This window comes from Ursus arctos, unplaced genomic scaffold (assembly GCF_023065955.2).
Source record: "Ursus arctos isolate Adak ecotype North America unplaced genomic scaffold, UrsArc2.0 scaffold_23, whole genome shotgun sequence".
In the NCBI taxonomy this organism is placed as follows: domain Eukaryota; kingdom Metazoa; phylum Chordata; class Mammalia; order Carnivora; family Ursidae; genus Ursus; species Ursus arctos.
The window spans coordinates 2,459,674-2,477,685 of NW_026622908.1; the positions used below are offsets into that span (position 1 = coordinate 2,459,674).

The 18,012-nt window shown below is 51.3% G+C and overlaps 1 protein-coding gene across 2 annotated transcripts in view; it reads right to left on the bottom strand.

The window, feature by feature from the left end:
* The window catches only part of GALNT18 (polypeptide N-acetylgalactosaminyltransferase 18), a 336,223-nt gene that overhangs the window by 136,566 nt on the left and 181,645 nt on the right, over positions 1–18,012 (bottom strand). For both annotated transcript variants that reach the window (XM_026486788.4, XM_026486787.4), the window contains exon 3: positions 11,968–12,134. In XM_026486788.4, the coding sequence (XP_026342573.1) occupies positions 11,968–12,134 (167 nt within the window). The remainder of the gene's footprint in view (positions 1–11,967; positions 12,135–18,012) is intronic.

Below are 18,012 nucleotides of genomic sequence, written 5' to 3' on the forward strand. Positions count from 1 at the left end.
GCCATGCTGCGGCTCTAAGTGGCTCCCAAACTGTCTGCTTCCTCTGCAGCTTTCCTGAGCACTGGACACTCCCCTCCCCCATTACGGGCCTGGTTCAGGGTGCCTGATGCAAGTTGTAAGGTCCCAAGATTCGGGGATAGCACAACAATGGCATCCAAGTCCACAACCTAGGGACAAAATCCATACCTGGACTGCACGACGACCAGGTACTTCTCTGAAAGGATGATCGACCCCGAATCAGGGCCGCCCTGAATCAGTGGGACTAAAACCGTACGCACGGCCTCTGACTTGTAAAGTTCTCAACTGCACACAGTGAAGGGAGCTGTACAAAAGGAGAGGTGGATTCAGCCTCTCTGCACTGGCTGCTGTCTGAGATGTGGGAAAGCAGCAAGCACGAGAGGGAGATGTTTGCACCAAGCATGGCTGAGACAAACGGCATCTCCACAGAAGCTTCTCTGTCTCAGACTGGGAAGCGATATGACAGAGGCTGCCAGACAAAAAGACCAGGAGTATATCTGGCCTGCCCGTGTGGCTCGTCCAGTGCACCAAACGTAAAAGTGTGATCTCGGCCAGTCTTGCCGGCTAGGAACAGGCTGGAGCCAGTGTTGGCCGCCCCTTTTGGCTGAACTCGGGCTCATTCTCTTATTCACCACAGTTCCACCAGCCCCGTCGCCTCACCTCTGACGTCCACCTTAGCGATCGAGCCTCAGTAGTAACTGAACTCAGGACCCCTAAATGTGGCAGCAAGGTGAAGGGCTCAGCTTCTGCAGCCAGATCCAACTTGGCTCAAATGCCAAATCTGCCATTCCTAGCTATATAACCGGTAACTTCTCTGAGCCTCGGTGTTGTCATCTGTGAAATGAGCGTGATAATAATAATACCCACCTCCTACGGCTGTCCAGAGGCTTATGTGTGTGAAGTAACATATCAAAGACGCTTAGAAAAAAGGAAGGCTCTTGTTAGTATTCACTTAGGCTAAGATTATACCAGCCCGGGGGTGGGTACATATGCATGGGGAAGACATTCTGATGACAGAAATCCTAAATAGCTCTGTGCTCAGCCGCATGTTGTCCAAGGAAGGGGGCGTTGCCTTCCCTACGACTTCGCAAGCTCGCTATTCCAGTCTCTCGGTCTCTGTTTTCATTTAATCATCAGATTCATCAAGTCCTTGTGGGGCACAAGGCATCCTTCTGGGTTGAGGCCTCATGGGGAAGAGAGAAGGAGGAATCAAAGAAGAGGGCTCCATTCAGGGCTAAGTGACTGCTGAGTCTGATTCCTCATCTGTAAGACGAAGGGAGGTACTGGAAAAGTTAAGATAGTGTGTAAAAGTGTGTCTGTAGTACAGTGCCTGGAACACAAGATGATCCTTTTGACTCTTTTCCTAAAGTCTAATTAGAAAGACACAAAAACAGAGGCAGGTTCTGTCTTTTCTTCCACTTTCATATCCATATCCATATCCAAATTCCATTCAATCTCCAAGGCCTGGTTCAAATGCCAGCTCTTCCAGGAAGTCCTCCCAGAATGACTGAGACCTCTCTCTGGGCTCCCCCAGCAATCTCCTTTCATGGTGGCTGGGCTATTAGCACATAGCACCTTGATGTGTGTTCTAGAAAGTACTCCCCTTTGGAATTCCAATTAGAAAAAGGCATTTCCGACACAGACTCATAGCAGGATGCGTGGCTTAGCAAACACAGATCCTGGGCGAGATTTTATTCCCCACTCCCTGTCATCTGGGTGCCCACTGAAGGCCATAACCTCTAAAACCACATGTGGTAGCTCAGAGACGTGGTTCAGAAACAGACACGACTGAATGTGTAGGAAATATTTATCGGATTCCTTTCGACCACTGTGTTCATGGGCCGAAGCACTTCCCAGTCCTAGGGTGGAGGCTCGAGTCAGGGAGGGAGGGCACTGCCTCTCCAGAGCAGCCAGGAGCTCAACAGTCATACAGTTTCCTTGGGAGGGTGCTGGTCAGCACCAGAGTGCATGATCTGTAGCCTGGCCAAGAGTACCCCTCAGGCAGGTGACGAACCGTGCGGCAGGCGGAGGCAGCCCCTGGCAGTACAGAGTAAAGGTGCGAGGCTCCGGGACTCCTGCAGAATTCAGTGCTAGGCTGCTCCCATGTCGAGGCCACTGGGTACCCACTGCCAGTCTGACAGATGGGCTGTTCTAGCCCCAGCAATCAAAGGCATAGGGGTGGGTGGTGAGGAGAGCCGTCAGCTGAGTGGGCCGACAGCCCATGTGCCTGGCCGTATAAACACCTTTAAGCTGCCTGAGCCTTGCTTGTAATTAGATTAGCTATATGGGATTCTTTAAGCTCCATAAAGCACGATACTGTTGGACCATTCTTTTCCTTTGCTTCTTTTTTTTTTTATTTTTGCAATTATTCCAGCTGCATGCAAAGCTGTTGGTATTTTTACAGCTTGGAATAAGTATCTCTTGTGTAGGACAGCATCTTTGAAACATTAAACAACAATTAGGCAGCCTCTGGGCCAAGAGATGATGGGGTCTTTGCAGGGGGTGGAGGGGGACCCAGCAGCTGGTAGCAAGCAATCTGGGAGTTCTGATTCTACTTCGCCACTACTCTGTGATTGTCTTACCAACAATTAAAAATAACAACAATGCACAGTTGTGCAATTATGTGTCATTCATCAGGATTGTGAAGGTGGCTCCAGGTAGTGATGGAGGAGGCTCGGCCACCATCTGTGGGCCTTGCCCACCATTGCTCACACAAGCCCCAGACCCATATGGTCAAGTCCCAATCCCCAACATCATAGTATTTGGAGGTGGGGACTTTGGGAGGTGACTGGGTCAGAGGAGGTCATGAGTGTGGAGCCCCATGATGGGCTTAGTGCCCCTTATAAGAAAAGCACAAGACACCAGGGCTTGCTTTCTCTCCACACACACGTACGCCAAGGAAAGGCCATGTGAGGACAAGCAAGAAGGCGGCCATCTATAAGCCAGGAAGCGGGCTCTCATCAGACCCTGAATCTGCCAGCACCTCAATCTTGAACTTCCCAGGCTCCAGAACATGGGAACTAAATGTCTACTGTTCCAGCCACCCAGTCTCTGGTATCTTGCGACAGCAGCCCGAACGCAGGAAGACGCCAGGTGCAGCCACACTTGCACACGTTCTTTACGCACGCTCATACCGCACTGATGCGTGCTCACTGGTTCACAGCCACTCACTCACACGTGCTCACGTGTGCACACCCCAACTTCATCCTATTGCAAAGGAAATAGGAAGCCAACCCTCACACAAGATGACCTAAGCATGGCTGCCAACTCTTCAATTTCCTCTCAACGCTGACACAAGCCTAGAGCCTCCAGCCAGCACACGTCTCCTTCTTACTGGACCCTGGGCAAAGCTCCAGCTGAGGGACAGCCATACCCTTCTCTCAAGTTCCTTCTTTGCCTCCTTCTTTGCTGGCCCTGTTGCCCAATACCATTCTCTCTCCAAAGAATGAGGACAAAATTCCAGTAAGTCTTTTGAAGTCAGAAACCCATGGTGCACTGGACAGCCTTGTTTAGTGGTCAAGGGCGTCAGCTCTGAAGGCAGACAGCCTGGGTTCAAATCCCATGTCTGTGTGACTTTGGACACGTTCCTTAACTCCTCTGTGCCTGCTTCCTTGTTCTATAAAATGACATTGATGCTGGTTCTTACCATTATCATAGAGCACGGATTAATTTATAAAAAATACTTGGAAGAGGCTCGAGCACATGTTAAGTACTCATTGTGCTGGGGCTGCCTGATTAGGACTCTGTCTACCCAGAAGCACTGGGGGCCACTCTGGTCAGAGGCGGCCCACTGAATGGTGGTCTAGCCAGGGACCTGGAACACAGTCCGAGGAACACCTCGTGGCCACACCTGCCAGTTGCCCTGCACTGAAGTAGATCCAGGACCTGTACCTGGGGGGGTCTGGGGTACCCTATGTGAGACACCAGGACACAGGCCCACCATTTTAGTGTGTGTGTGTGGGGTCATCCTGGATTTGATCCACACTCCCCAATAAGTAATGAGGCGGGCTGGCTGTCAGGGGAAAACTAGACAAGGAACATATGTCCACATTGCTGAGCACAGGACTAGCTTCATGGCACTCCTGGTACCGGCTCCCATGCTGTTCCCTCCTCTTGGGGGCCTTACCCTCTACGATGGCCTTTCTCTCAACAGTGTGTCCTTAGATGCCCTTCTGATTAGGAGGCTGTCCAGAGTTTATTTCTAAATTAAATTGTCTCACTCCTCAAAAAACAAAACAAAACAAAAGTCCCCAGGCTCCCAGCAGTGTGGTGAGCAGAGAGATGTGGGTTCCAGGGCCAGGGGACCTGGGTTTGACTCCCCATCTTACCATGTCCCAGTTATGACCTTGTGCCCTGGTGACTTATTTTTAGCTCAATGAGACTTAGCGTCTTCATCCATGAGACAGAGATGGTAAACCCATCTATTTCCCTGAGGGATTATAAGTGTCCTTTTGTAACTACTTTTATTGAGGGAGTACTATGTGCTGAACACTGGACGGGGTGCTGGGACACTGAGATGCCCGGCCCCATGTCTCTCTCACACTGGTCACCTTGGCTAATCTGTGCTAAATCGCTCACTATAACTTAGTGAGGGAATAACCGGTAAAAATGGTGTGTGAGGGAGGAAGCCAGAGCACGTGGGGGTCCTTAAGGTGAACTCCTGATCTAGCTGGCAGGTGGAGTGCAGAGCCACCCATCGAAGGCTTTCTGGAAGCAGTACCACCTGAAGAGTCCCTGAGGCTTGAATATGGCAAAGGGGGTGGGGTGTGGGAGGACAGTCATTCATTGCTGAGCAGAGCAAATGGCCCGGAGCCTCCGTCACCAAACCTAGGGAGCCTGGCCACAGACTACCACGTTCTCATAGAGTGCAGACGGCAGGAAGAATGAACACGGGGCTGCACGGGGACACAGCGTGGGGTGGGGGACAGAGCCCTGGTGGGAGTCAGACGACCCGAGGGCTACCTCAGCTCTGTCACTCACACGCTGTGGCGCCCTGGCAAGTCTCTATCCTACATAGGTCCTCAGTTTCCTCCCGAGAGCCACGTGGGGTTTGATTGTATGTCTGTCTGCCTCTCACGGTGGCGGGGGAGGGACAGCCCCGTTTGCTCTGTCTCTAGAGGCTGCCTGGTTCTATGCTTCATTCTGCCAACATTCGTCGAAGGTTTCAAGCAAACATGACCAGGGAGAAGGCTGGATCCATGAGCAAAGGGTACTCATCACCAAGGAGAGAGACCATCCCGTTTCCAGTGTATGAGGTGCTGGGAACCGGCCATTCTCTCGTGGGAAGGCAGCAGAAGAGGACAAGCGTCAGGCTGGGGTTAGACTGGGCACGTCACTCCAGCCAAGAGCAGACTGAAGTCTCCAGGGAGCGGGAGTCTAAAAGATCATTCGCTATTGCCATTGCTTTGATGCCCTTTAGTCACAAAATTCAGATTCATTTTGAAATTTCAAGTAGCATGAAGAGAAGGGTATATGATTTTTAAGTTTATCAAAAGAGGACACGAGTTAATATAAAGAAACACAGAAACCGATGAGGCGCCTGGGTGGCGAAGTCAGTTGAGTGCCCGACTCTTGGTTTCCACTCCGGTCATGATCTCAGGGCCGTGGGATCGAGCCCTGCGTTGGGCTCTGCACTCAGCACAGAGTCTGCTTAAGATTCTCTCTCCCTCCCCTTCTGCCTCTCCCGCTCGTGCTCTCTCCCTCTAAAATAAATAAATAAATCTTAAAAAAAAAAAAAAAAGAAAAAAAGAAAAGGCAAACCCAGAAGCTGGAGATAGCACAGGAAATTGTTTTGGCAGTAGAGGTGGCTGGATGGTGGGATGTGGTGATTCCGGGACAGCTGGCGAGGGAGCTGAAAGAGCTCGTGTTCAGCGAACACCTGCCCTGTGCCAGGTACTGGGATACCGGTGTCGCCTGGATGTGCTCACCATGGGGGCAGGGGCGAGTGCTGAGCTGTGCGCTCAAGGCCGTTCAAACACCTGCAGAGGGAGCGACGACGGAATGAACGAACAGGTGAATGCCAAGAATCAAAGGCAGGGATGATTCTGTCGGCGGCAAATGCTGGTGCTTCTCTCCCTCTGGAGGTCCATAAAGCTTAAATCACTCAGTCCCCGCTAAAGACATTGGCCCACTGGGATTCACGGAGAGTACGGTAATTAAAACCAGGAGGCTCAGAGCTGTGTTCCCACCATTTCTTGAGATAACGAGGAAGAGGAGCCAGGGAGGGGAAATATTGCCTCAGAGTCGCAGGGCAGGAAGGGCAGGCAGGGCATGGCCCCCACGTCAGGAATGCCTGCCGAGGCTGGGTACTGTTGAAGGGAGGAGGCTTGGGCTCAGCCGTCTGCCTCTGTGCATCGGATCTGAGTTCAGGTCACGTTGGGGTACCAGCACGGGAAGCTCCCCCTTCCTGTTCAGGATTCTGCCCACCACTCACGTCATCTCCCTGGGATGTGGCAGGGAGGTCCCAAGGGCCCCACCCAGGGAAGACACACTCCACCCCGCAGTGCCTGCCGCCCAAGGCTTGCTCGGGGAGCTTAAATGCCTACTGTCCAAGCTCCACAGCTGCAGGACAGATGGGGGACAACAGTTAGAGCAGTGATTCCCTGAGGATGTCCCGCTGCATGAGAATGCTCCGGAAAGCTTATTAAAATGCAGATTCCAAGCCTTGCCGCAGACCTACAGGATCGAAATTCATTCGTTCGTCAAATCAATATTTATTACACACCTACAAGGACCAGGAACTATTCTAGGTGCTAGAGATACAGCAACGAACAAAACAGAAGTCCCTATCTTCGTGGAACTTACATACAGTGGGGCGAAAATGTACAAGTAAATAAAGTCCGCAAGGGAGGACAAGTATATCAGACGGTAATAGGTGCTGTGGAAGAACAGAAACAAGGAAGGGATGAGGAGTGACAGGGGTAAGGGCTGCCATCCCAAACAGGATGTCATTTTAAATATTTGAACAAAGCCCTGAAGAGGCAAAAAAGCAAGTTGTGCAGATATCAGGGGTAGGAGCATTCCAAGTGAAGGGAGCAGCAGGTGCAAATGTCCTGAGGCAAGAACGTGCCTGAATGAACCTCTGTATTTTTAATCAAGCTCCAACACTAAAGTTGGAGACCACTCTAGCAGAATGACAGCACCCTACACAGGAGCCAGCCCCTGAAAGAGTGGAGCTTGTTTTGGAAATTGCTAAGGAGGCAGAGAACAGGGACTCAAGACTCCAGCCCTTGGCTTCTGAGGGACAGAGTGAAGGATCTCAAGGGGCTTGGATGAAGAAAGGGTCATCAACGGCCCCTTTCCTGTGTGTGTGGAAACATGGGCCTGACCCCAACACAAAAATGCCTGCAGAGGAGTGGTTTGGGGAGACAAGGCAGGAGCACACGCAGAAAGTGTGACATGGCCCGGGAGGACATTCCGAAAGCTCTGTACTCCCACTTCTCTTCAAGTTTTAAACACAGACGTCCTTTCCATCATGCCTTATCTCCTTCAAGCCTCCAAACAATCCCTGAAGTAGGAATTCCACATCCCAATTGCAGAGATAAGAAAAATAGGGTTCACAGAGGTTAAGAGCGCACAGCCAGGAAGAAGCTACAAAGAGCTGGAACTGAAAAGCTGGCCAACGGCCAAATTCTGCAGTCTTCCGCGCTCTTCCCCCCGGAGCACACTGTTTTGGGAAGGAGAGAAAAGCAACAGCTTCCTTTAAGCAGTGGCTACACATCCGCTATTATTACTATTACTAGTTATTGTTACTGTCATTAAAACTCAGCCTTGGGGCACTCTTCACACCTTGCAGCTTGCACAGCACATTCACTGCTGTTACCTCCTGTATCCTCAGTGGCGATGGGGAAGGCAGGGCGGGCAGGGGCCGATGTCCCACACGGCACGTAAAACCAAAGCAAAGACCCATGGCCAGGAAGTGAGAACTGAGACCAGAAACTGAGTCCTAGTATGTTCCATTTCGTTTAGATTTATTTGCAGGACTCCTTGAGGTCAGGGGCTAGATGGCCTTCACGCCCTTGGCCCAGGCTGGGTGCCACATAAATGTGTGTGGAACTGAACTGACTCGGCCTGACACGAAATACACACGATCCCTGCGTTGAGCGAGATGACGCCCCAGAGAAGCCAGCCCCAGACGGAGCCTGCTCAGGATAGTGTCATAGAGCCACCTTCCCCCAGGTCAGGCTGGTCGCGTCTGAAGGGCCCTTCTGCCCTTTGCCAAGGCCTGATGGCTCACCTCCTGCAAGAGCCACGGTCTCAGGGGTCTCGTCCCTTTTAAGAGCTCATCTCAGGCTCGGGGAGGGAGGGAGAGGGAGGGGACCCATTACGGTTATCTCCTTGCCCCGTCCACACAGGGGTACTCCAGCCAGCACCCGTCCCCCTCCCAGCATGCCTCCCACCCACCCAGGGTTCTGCAAGCTGCAGGGTCCTGGGACTGAGCCCTATTGCTCTGCCAGCCCCCCAGCACCCCTCCCAACACCCCTCATTGCCTCTAGCAATCTCCTTCTTCACACATCGGCTCCTCCAGAGTGGGACAAAGACGGGCCTTTTCTTCCCCCAGGCAGCCCTCACTTCTGTGCCCTGGAGGCCATCCTCTCCTCCCTCCTCGGAGGCCTTGCTCCATGCCTTGGCCTCAAAGGAGGCAGGCACCCCCTCCCCAGACCAATGAAATCACCACAGCTAAGGGATGGCCACCCGGATTTCTTAAAAGCTCTCCAAGCAATTCTGATGTGCAGTCAGGGTCTTGAGAGCAACCTGCCTTTAGAAAAAGAGAAATAGAACACAATACAATACAATACAACTGAGTAACACAGACGAGACTATAACAGAAAATATCATAGTGCTTCGTGCATTAGAAGGCTAACTATTGTTGCTTAAAAGTTTTGTTTCAATAGTGTAAGCTATTGTATGAGTGTAAGTAGGCGTGTCATCCTGGGTCATGATGCAAATATCTTTGTTGCTGTGGATTATGGTTAAAATTTGTTCAGTGAGTACGTGTGTGTGTGTGTGTGTGTGTGTGTGTGTGTGTGAAACACTGCTCTAGTTTCTGCTTTAGCTCCTGATTCTCTTTTACAGCCAAAATCCCTCACAGAAAAATCGACCTCCCTGTCTGCTCTTCATCTGTATCTGGCTTCCACAAACCTCAGCCCTGGTCCTTTACCAAAGCTTCCTGCTGAGGTTTCCATGATCCGCGCCTTCCAAATCCGGGGGCTTCTTCCCAGACTCGGTGTCCTCCAACTGTCTGTGGGTTCATTCAAATAAATGACTCTCACTCTGGGAATTCTCTCTGTCCACGGAGTCTGTCTTCCTCCAGATTGTCCTGCCCACTCCTGTTCTGTCTCTCACCAGCTAACCCTCTCCCTCCTGCCTCCCCAGTGTCTCACACTTAGTATTCTCGTGAGCTTCTTTCCTTCTGCCCTCTTTTCTTTGCCACTGTCTCCTCCCAGTCAATGGCTTCAGTTATTCTGTGTATAAGACTCCAAATTTATGTCCCCACGGTTCCCTCTCTTGAGCCCCGGCTGTGCAGTGGGCTACGCAGCAGTCTCCTGGGAGTGGACATGAGGGCCGGGGAGGGCTAAACACTGACGGGGTTCAATTCAGTCACACGCCTGACTGTGTCAGGCCGCGAGGCGAGCAAGGCAGGGTGACCGTCCCCATTTTACAAAGGAAGAAACTAAGACTCCGAGACATCGAGGGATGTTTTCATGGTCACGCCTCCAATGGAGGAGAGGATCCCAGAGCCCAAGACTTGAGACTTCAGTCCCGAGTTCTTTCCCTTCGCACCATGTGCTGGAGTTCCACATGTATGAAAGTAAAGCTATGGCTTCTTCATTAAACCAGAGGTTCTCAACCAGAGCTACGCAACAGAATTATGAAGAATGCTTTTAAAAACAGAGATGGCCAGATTCTCCTCAGACTTACTGATCAGAATCTTCTGAGAGAGAGGTTTGCTTGTTTAACTTTATATTTTGAAGTAATCACGGATTCATAGGAAAGTACACAGATATGTACAAAGAGGTCCCGTGACCCTTCACCCCGCCTCCTGCAACACCGACCTCGTGCAACTGCACAACTCTTACAACTGTAGTACAATATTGAAATGAGCACACGGATGTTGCCTCCATCCAGAGCTTTCCAGATCGCTCCATAAGACGTGGACCCACTTGGGTGTGAGTACGTAGTTCCGGGCGATTTTGTCACATACAGCTTCGTGTAAATACCACCGCAGTCCAGATGTTTAACTGTACAATCAGCGTCATACTCCCTAGAGCTCAGGGCTCGACAGCTCCCATCCCCAAAGAAGAACCACCCCACTGCTCCCACTGCATGCATCCCACCGCACCTGTCCCACTGCTCCTTCTGCCTCCCTCCCCTGGGCACACACCATCATCCTCAGGGCCACCCTGGCTTGAAACCGAGCCATAATTCACCAGGCCCTCCTTAGGCCTACCTGCCCTCGATCACCATACCCACCCCTACAGCAGAACAGGGCCAAGGATGTCTCTTGCTTGGGGGATGTCCTCACCCTCGGAGAGATGGCTCATTCATCCTTAGCCTTCTCATGTGTAAAAGCGGAGGGGCCAGCAGACCTGGGTGGAGCAAGGTCGGTGCATGGGTGGGCTAGTCAAGCTGTTCTGGTGTGAGCCGTTGGGGGATGGGAGCTCTCCTAGGCATCCATTCATGAACACGGCAAGGTAATAGTGAGTGGCTGCGAGAAATGGGAGCTGGGCCCTTCCCGCGTCCCTCATGACAGACAAACACCTTGAAAACTGCGCTGCCTGTTTGTTTCCAACCTCTGACGTCTTTTCCTTCCTTCACACCCGTGGAACAATTAGAGTCAAATGATTCAACAAGCACTGCCCTTCAGAAAGCTCTAAATTCCGCTTCGCAGCACTGCTCCTACACTTCTTACTACACGAGAGAATGAAAAAGAAAATTCGCTTATTGAGATTAAATATATTTCAATTATCTGATATGTTTCAGCTTTAATTGATAACAAAACACAAATTGCCCGTCTGAACTTCTCATTACAGCAACTGACTCACTGGGAAATTTACCACCTGACACCAGAGAAAGCACTAAAGATAACACAGGCTCAGTGACTCTATGATCCTGTGACCCAGTGGTCTGGTTTTTAAAACCATGCGTTATCCGAAGCACATCCATTTTAATCATCCTATCAAGAAGCACTGGTTTTTAAACCATATCAGTACCTAGTCTCAAGGTTTGGAGAATATTATGGGGGTGGTATATGTACGTATCAGAGGCCCTGGAACACGCACCAAGGGAAAGAGGTAGTTGGTAGCGGTTGGAGAAGGGGAGACAGAATGGGGTGGGGGCTTCAGCAAGTGTTTGCGGGCCCCATGGGCTTTGCTAAGGCCAGACAGAGCAGGGAGCAGGGCATCCAGCAAAGAAGACAGACTTCCAGCAGCTCTCTTGTTGTCACCGTGTTACACACCCACTACCAGCCCTACCATCAACACCACGGTGACCTTCACCATCACCAGCACCATCGACACCTGAGCCATCACCACCGCCACCACTGCTAAGACAACACAAACCATCTTCCAGACAGAGGCCAAGGAACACTACAAACTGAACTAATGCTTGCCAGAGAAGAGTCCCTGGAAAGGTTCACTATGGACGCAGTGGGCGTGGAGGTCACGACTATTTACCTTCCACGGCACTAGAAAGTTAGAGGAGACAATGCACAGCCAGTAAGGAAAAGCTTGAGGACCAGGCCCCTCCAGGACGCAGAGAGGGCACACCTATGGAGGGAACCTTCCAGAGCAGTGACCATCTAGAATCTCCCATCTCTGAAGCAACATCTCAGAGAAGGAGCAGTCATGGAGAGCCTTAAGAAAATGAGAACCCGCCCAGAGGCTGCAGCTTCTGCCCAGATGTCAGGCACGGAGCAGGGGCCGGGCCCAAGGGAGTTGAGGCACTCACCGTTACTGCTGTTGTCGTCCACCAGGATGATCTCCTTGAGCAGGCGCGGAGGTGTGCGCTCGATGGCGGAGTGGATGGAGCGCAGCAGCACGGAGAGCGCTTCGTTGACGAAGATGAACACAATGCTCACCTCCGGCAGGCTCTCGGGGAAGGAGAGGTTGCGGCACCTAGACAGCAGAACGGCCGGGATCTTAGACCTGCCGGTGACTCAGGTGGGGTCACCCCAGCGGCTGGCCCACCCCACATCTTAGCTCCAGCTTTGCCGGAGGGCTCAGGAGTCCCGATTCTTCCCGGGCCTCTTATCTGATCCTTGAGACAAGCCCCGAGTGTGCAACAGACAGGCTCACACCATTAAAACTGGCGTGTACCGCCACAGAGTCTGAATTTGTCAAGGACTGTCCCAGCTGAATAGTTGTACAGTTTGCACCAACGGCAGTCCCTGGAACTCAGCAGGGGTCACTGAGTATTTACTGGAAGAATGGCTCAGTATTTCTAAGCCCACCAGGATAGAAAATGCAACCAAAGGGAAGTCTTAGTTTTTTCAAAATGGCAGGCAACATCTAGGTGAGGGCGGACCTTTGACGATCCGCCTGAGGAGAGAAATATGTGTCCTTCCAGAGACGTCGACAGCCAGAAGCCACTCTGCCTCACTCCAGAAGACATACTGCCTGGGGCCTCTCCTACTTCTCATTTGTCACCAGGATCCAACCTCCAGAACCAGGCTGAAACTAGAGTCAGAGTCTCCACACGAACGAGGGATGAAGGACAAGTCCAACTTCATTTCACAGATGAGGACACTAAGGCTCAGAGAGACTGAGTCTCCACCGGGAGTCAGCTGCCAACTCGAATCCCAACTCTGGCCTCCGACATCTATACCAGGGTCCTTCCCTCAGGAGAAATGGTTGCTGGAGAGACTGACTCTAACTGTCCCATTTCCCCCCCTAGTTCTCCTAAAACCCTGAAGTCATTGGAGGTCTCTTACCCGAAGGACTTGAGCAAAGCCATTTAAGTCTGTGTGTTATTCCCTATGCGAAGAGGAATGCATGACCACTGCAAGCATTGCATTAGTGGGTGGGAAACCATGGCTGGTGTCCTGCTCCGGCTGAAAGGAGCCATTATTCCAGAAGGCACTGACTCCCATCTTCAGGATAGTTGAATGAAAGCAAAGAGCAGAAATTATAGGCTGTGAGTTCAGAGAGGAGGCTGTCCACTCCCACCACCGGCCACGGACAGCTCCAGGGGCTCAGAGCTGGTGACCATGTTGAGTGGCTCCACAGTGGGAGGTGCGACCAGGTTAGAACACGCAATGATGAGCATAATAGCACAGAGCTTCTGCTCGTCGGCAATTAAAGTGCTGCAGGATAGGAATGGGCCTGTTCTTCCTTAATGAGGGAGGCTGCAGGATAACCAGCGCCGAGCAATTTGGAGAAATCACCGTGGGGCCCCAGCCTGCTTAAGAGCAGGAGATTAATAAACTAAAATCACCGTCTCTATGGTTACCAGAAATTTACAGAAACTTCTCCCATTCTATTTCCAGCTCTCCTTCTCTCTCACCGAAGAGAGGTGGGGGAAGGGGAAGAGTTGAACCTTTTCCCAAATCCTCCTCATACTTACAATTTTAATAAAACCACCAGGTTAACAGATTGGTGTAAAAGGCATTCATTCTTGTATTTAATGGAATCAATATTTGTTGAGCATCTTTCATGAGGCAGGTATTACTGTACGCAGGGCGTGGACGAAATACCTATCCTCATGGCACTTAGACTTCGACAGGGGAAACAGGTAACATGGAAGCAATCTCACAGGAGTACTGAGATGAAAAGTATCACAGGGTAGGAGATCAGGGCGATGCCTTGGCAGCTGTTCCAGAAGGCATGGTCAGGGGAGGGCTCTGTGAGAAGGGTTTAGTCAGAAACTTAAATGGTATGAAAAGGCAAGCCGTGCAAAGGCCCGGTGGGGCTGAGGGAACAGTGCTGTGACGGGACAGGAAGCAACAGGGGAAAGTGGCTCATGTAAGCGCCATGAAGGGACGAAGGGATGTGGAGGTGGAGGGAGGGGCTTTCATGAAGGAGAAAGACTGGAAGGACTCTTTAAGCTCATCAGACCGTTTCCAAAATATTTATTGTCGCTGTGAATGTGATTTGTATAAGAGCCATGAGAAGGCTTGTGGCTAACAGTCAAACCCTTTGACTAGTACTTATCTGTGTCTATCAAGACCGGCAGCTGGCCTTTCCTCAGGCATGAAAACTGACAGAAGCGTTAACTTGTACAACCCGCTCGCTAATTGCATTTTTAAAAATAATACTACATATGGTCAAACTGCTGGCACATGACTTTTATTATTATTTTTCAAATAAAATACAGCGAACAGCTGCCAGTAAGGTCAGCACAGGGGGACACGTTCACTGTCCTTTCCACTAGCCCCACCGGCAGTGAAGACCGTGCCCCCGTGTCTGGAAGCATTTCTCCACAGTTCCTTGGGTCCCTACAGCCCCGCTAACTAGAGCTGCAGGTTGTTTGCAGGTGTTTTCCAGAGCTGGGGGTTAACTGCCTTCCTCTTCTCCCCTCCTTTCTTACTTCTGAACGTAACCACTCCTCCTCGTCGTCCCAAAGAGACCAAGTTTAATCTCTCCCAGTATCAGCATGCACCCACCACCATGGTTTGAACCCCCAGGGCCTGGGGGCCGACTCCTGATGGTCTCCCCCTACACAGAATGGAAATGTTATATTTGTATTATAAGCGAAACTCTGCTGATCACCATTTTTGCATGAAAGACTCTTTCGAACATAAGGTTTTTATACGCAACTGCTTTGGAACATAACAGAGCACCTAGAGTAGTGTATCTCATTGGTACGTGTTTATTGTCTGCCCCCCCCCCCCGAGAGTAGGGGCTTTATTTTGCTACTGTGCTCTTACTCTTAAACCAGAGTCTGGCACACAGTAGGTTGTTGGAATTAAACAAAGCTAACAGGGCTACTGACTTCATGGAAGGCCTAATTTTTATATGCATGCTACTGATCCCGGCATGTTCCTTTTTTTCTGCAAACCTCCTCCCTGTGTCAGAGTCAGGGCCTCTCTCCACCAGCGAGTCCTTTCTCCCCTGAACTTATGGCCCCAGTTCCTCACATTCAGTCTCGGGCAGCTCTCCGATTCTTGGTACTGTAATTAAGTGATCCCTCCGGGCCAAACGTCCTGACCTCCTTAAATCCTTCTTTCCTCCCCTTCTCTCCCAGCAATAGCTGTGCTGCCCTGGCCTTTTTCTCTCTCCACACCGCGAGGCCCCCTCCCTCATCAGTTTACTGGAACTTAACTTAAATATGGGTGTGGCCGAGCAGAGGCTGAAGGGTCGGCAGGATGAGAAAGACAAGGTGGGACAAGAGCATGAAGCCCCCCAGTCCCAGCTCCGTCCCAACTTGCTGCGTGACCCTGGGCGGGCCACTCTCTCTCTCTCCATGTCACGTCACAGAACAAGGGAGGCAGAAGAAACGACCACTCAGTTGTCTTTTCTAAGATTCTATAAAATTTGGGGTCTTCTATCTCCCACGGGGTGAAAAGAAGACACCTCATTAAAGAATCGGTTTGCGAAGCTGCCCTCCCTTCCACGCAGCACCTGGTCACCATCAGATGCCGCAAGAAACACCCCTTTACTGTCCTCACGATTACACAAGGTGACCACGTGTCCTGGTTTGCCCACGACTCTTCCAGTTTCAGCACTGGAAGTCCCATGCAAAGTGGGACAGTCGGTCGCCCTATGAGTGGATCACAGCGTCCCCAGCCTTGTTGAGGGTAGGGATGGAGCTTGCTCCCGGCATCTGCTGAGTAAGCTGGTACTACCTTCTCCAAAGTTCCCAGCACACACACACCAACACACAGTTGTGGTTCATACTTTCATCTCATCGCTGAAGCGAAACTTGCATTGCAGGAGAAAGGAGGCAAAAAGAAGGAGGAAGAACAGCCTGTCAGGCAAGATGTCCACATACGTGCTGGTCACACTCACCATCATCACCACTGAACACTGAACTCAGGACAGGAGCCTGCCTGCCACAGGGCAGCCCAAGGCTTTCGAAGGGAACACACATTCAGGAAGCACTATGGAAGAGAATTGTTCCAGACCCAAGCCCAGCACTTGGGACTCCAGAATCCAGCCACTTGCTTCGCCCATCCGTCAGCATTGCCCACACCCCCCGCCCCAGAGCTTTGCCTCTGTATTCACACCCCTGAGATGCTCTCCCCCAGCACTTCTATCCTCCAGGGGTCTGGTGCCCACACCCTCTGCCCCCAGTGCCTACTCCCCACCTGCTCTGGGTGTCTGTCTCTGGGCTCCCTCTTCCCTGCTCACCTCCCCAGGAAGGCCCAGAGGACGTGAGAGTCAGAGGAGCCACACAGGTCTAATTGGCCTTTCCCTCCTGACGTTTCTGGAGAAAGCCCGACTGTACAGGACCAGTTCCTTACTCATTTTGAGAAGAGGCATATTCTCCTATAAAATTAAGCCATAAAAGTTCCCTTTTTACTTTTATTCTTGTTCAAAGTCGAGCCATTTTCCACTAGAGATAAAAACAAGGCATTTCTGAGAAGGGAGTACTACGGCTGTCTAATAAGCTGGAATTGATGGTCATGATAAACTCAACTTTATCGATCTCTGCACACAGAAGGTGATGTGGGATGGGAGCAGCTCTGCAGACACCTCCCGGCAGAGCTCCCCGAGACTGTTTTGATCTGCTTACAAAGCACACTTCTATCACAGTTGCCTGTGAGAGGCAGGGAAGCCGTGACCAAGTGAGGCCAACCCCTGTTCCCGGTGGCTGGGTACCACCCTGGACAGCGGCCAGATGCCTCCATGTGGCATCGGCGGATTTTCTACTCCCTATGACCTTGGCAAATCTACAAGTTCCCAGTCCTTCAGGGTGATAACTCATGGGGAGGCTGCTTGACCTGGGATGGAAGGAGTGGGTAAACCTCTTCCAGGATGAAATCAAAGTCAAATGTGAGCTGTGGCTGCTTGCCAGTGCAAGGGGTCACCAGATCCAACTATGCCAGGGTGCTCGGAGTAGAGACGGGGCCTTCCTGGACCAAGCAGCAGGAAGATGACACGCCCAGATACCTGCTCCCCTGAATGTCCACAGCCCTCTTTCTTCCCAGGCTTCTCCTAAAAGGCTCTGCCCTGCAGTGGTGGTCAGCACAGGAGGGTTCATGGAGACCACTAACCACCTAGAACATAGACCTTGGGACAGAGCCTGGTCCCAGGGTCAGCACTGCCTTCTTGGTCCTTCAAGACCATCAGTGTCCTCATCCCAGCCTCCCCCCTCCTACCAGCACCATGGGAGGACTTGCTTGCTCCTCCTCTGACCTCACTTGGGTACACTGCTGGCTTCTTCTAGACCTTTCCAGATGAGAGGCTCCCAGGGTTGCCAGCGTCCAGTCTGCTGGACTTAATGAAACCCACAGATGAGGGCAATGAGGGGATTCTCGCTGAGCATGAGGATAGTCAAGATTTCTACTCCCTCTGGCTGGCAGCCCTACCTCCGTGACCTCTACAGCTGAGAGACTGCATGGTGCCTGCTACCCCTACTGCCCATGGACCCCTTGCAGAATATTTGGAAATTTTAATAGTAATTATTTCCTTTTCTGAGTGCTCATGATTTGCCATAAACCATGCTCAGAGATGTATGGATATTTTTACTCATCCCCCCCATTTATTCCTTCCTATAATCCTGTATGGCAAACACCATTATCCCCATTTTACAAATGAGGGAAACAGGGCTAAGACAGTAAGTTATTTTCTAAGGCTTAAACCTGGTCTCATTTGTCTCCAAAGCCTGTACTCGTAATCCCTGCTAAACTCGAGTCTGTATCATCCTTCCCACTCTCACCCAGAGATGAGGCCGGCAAAACAATGGTGTTGTGACAAGCCAGAGACCTGGTGGGGTGGGGGGCAAAACAGAAGTCACTCTGGGCTGAAAGGTGGAGAGGATGTCATATGTCTGTGATGTGTGCAAAGACGAGAAAGCACAGCTGAGCACCGGAAGCCTAAAACTCTTCCTGGT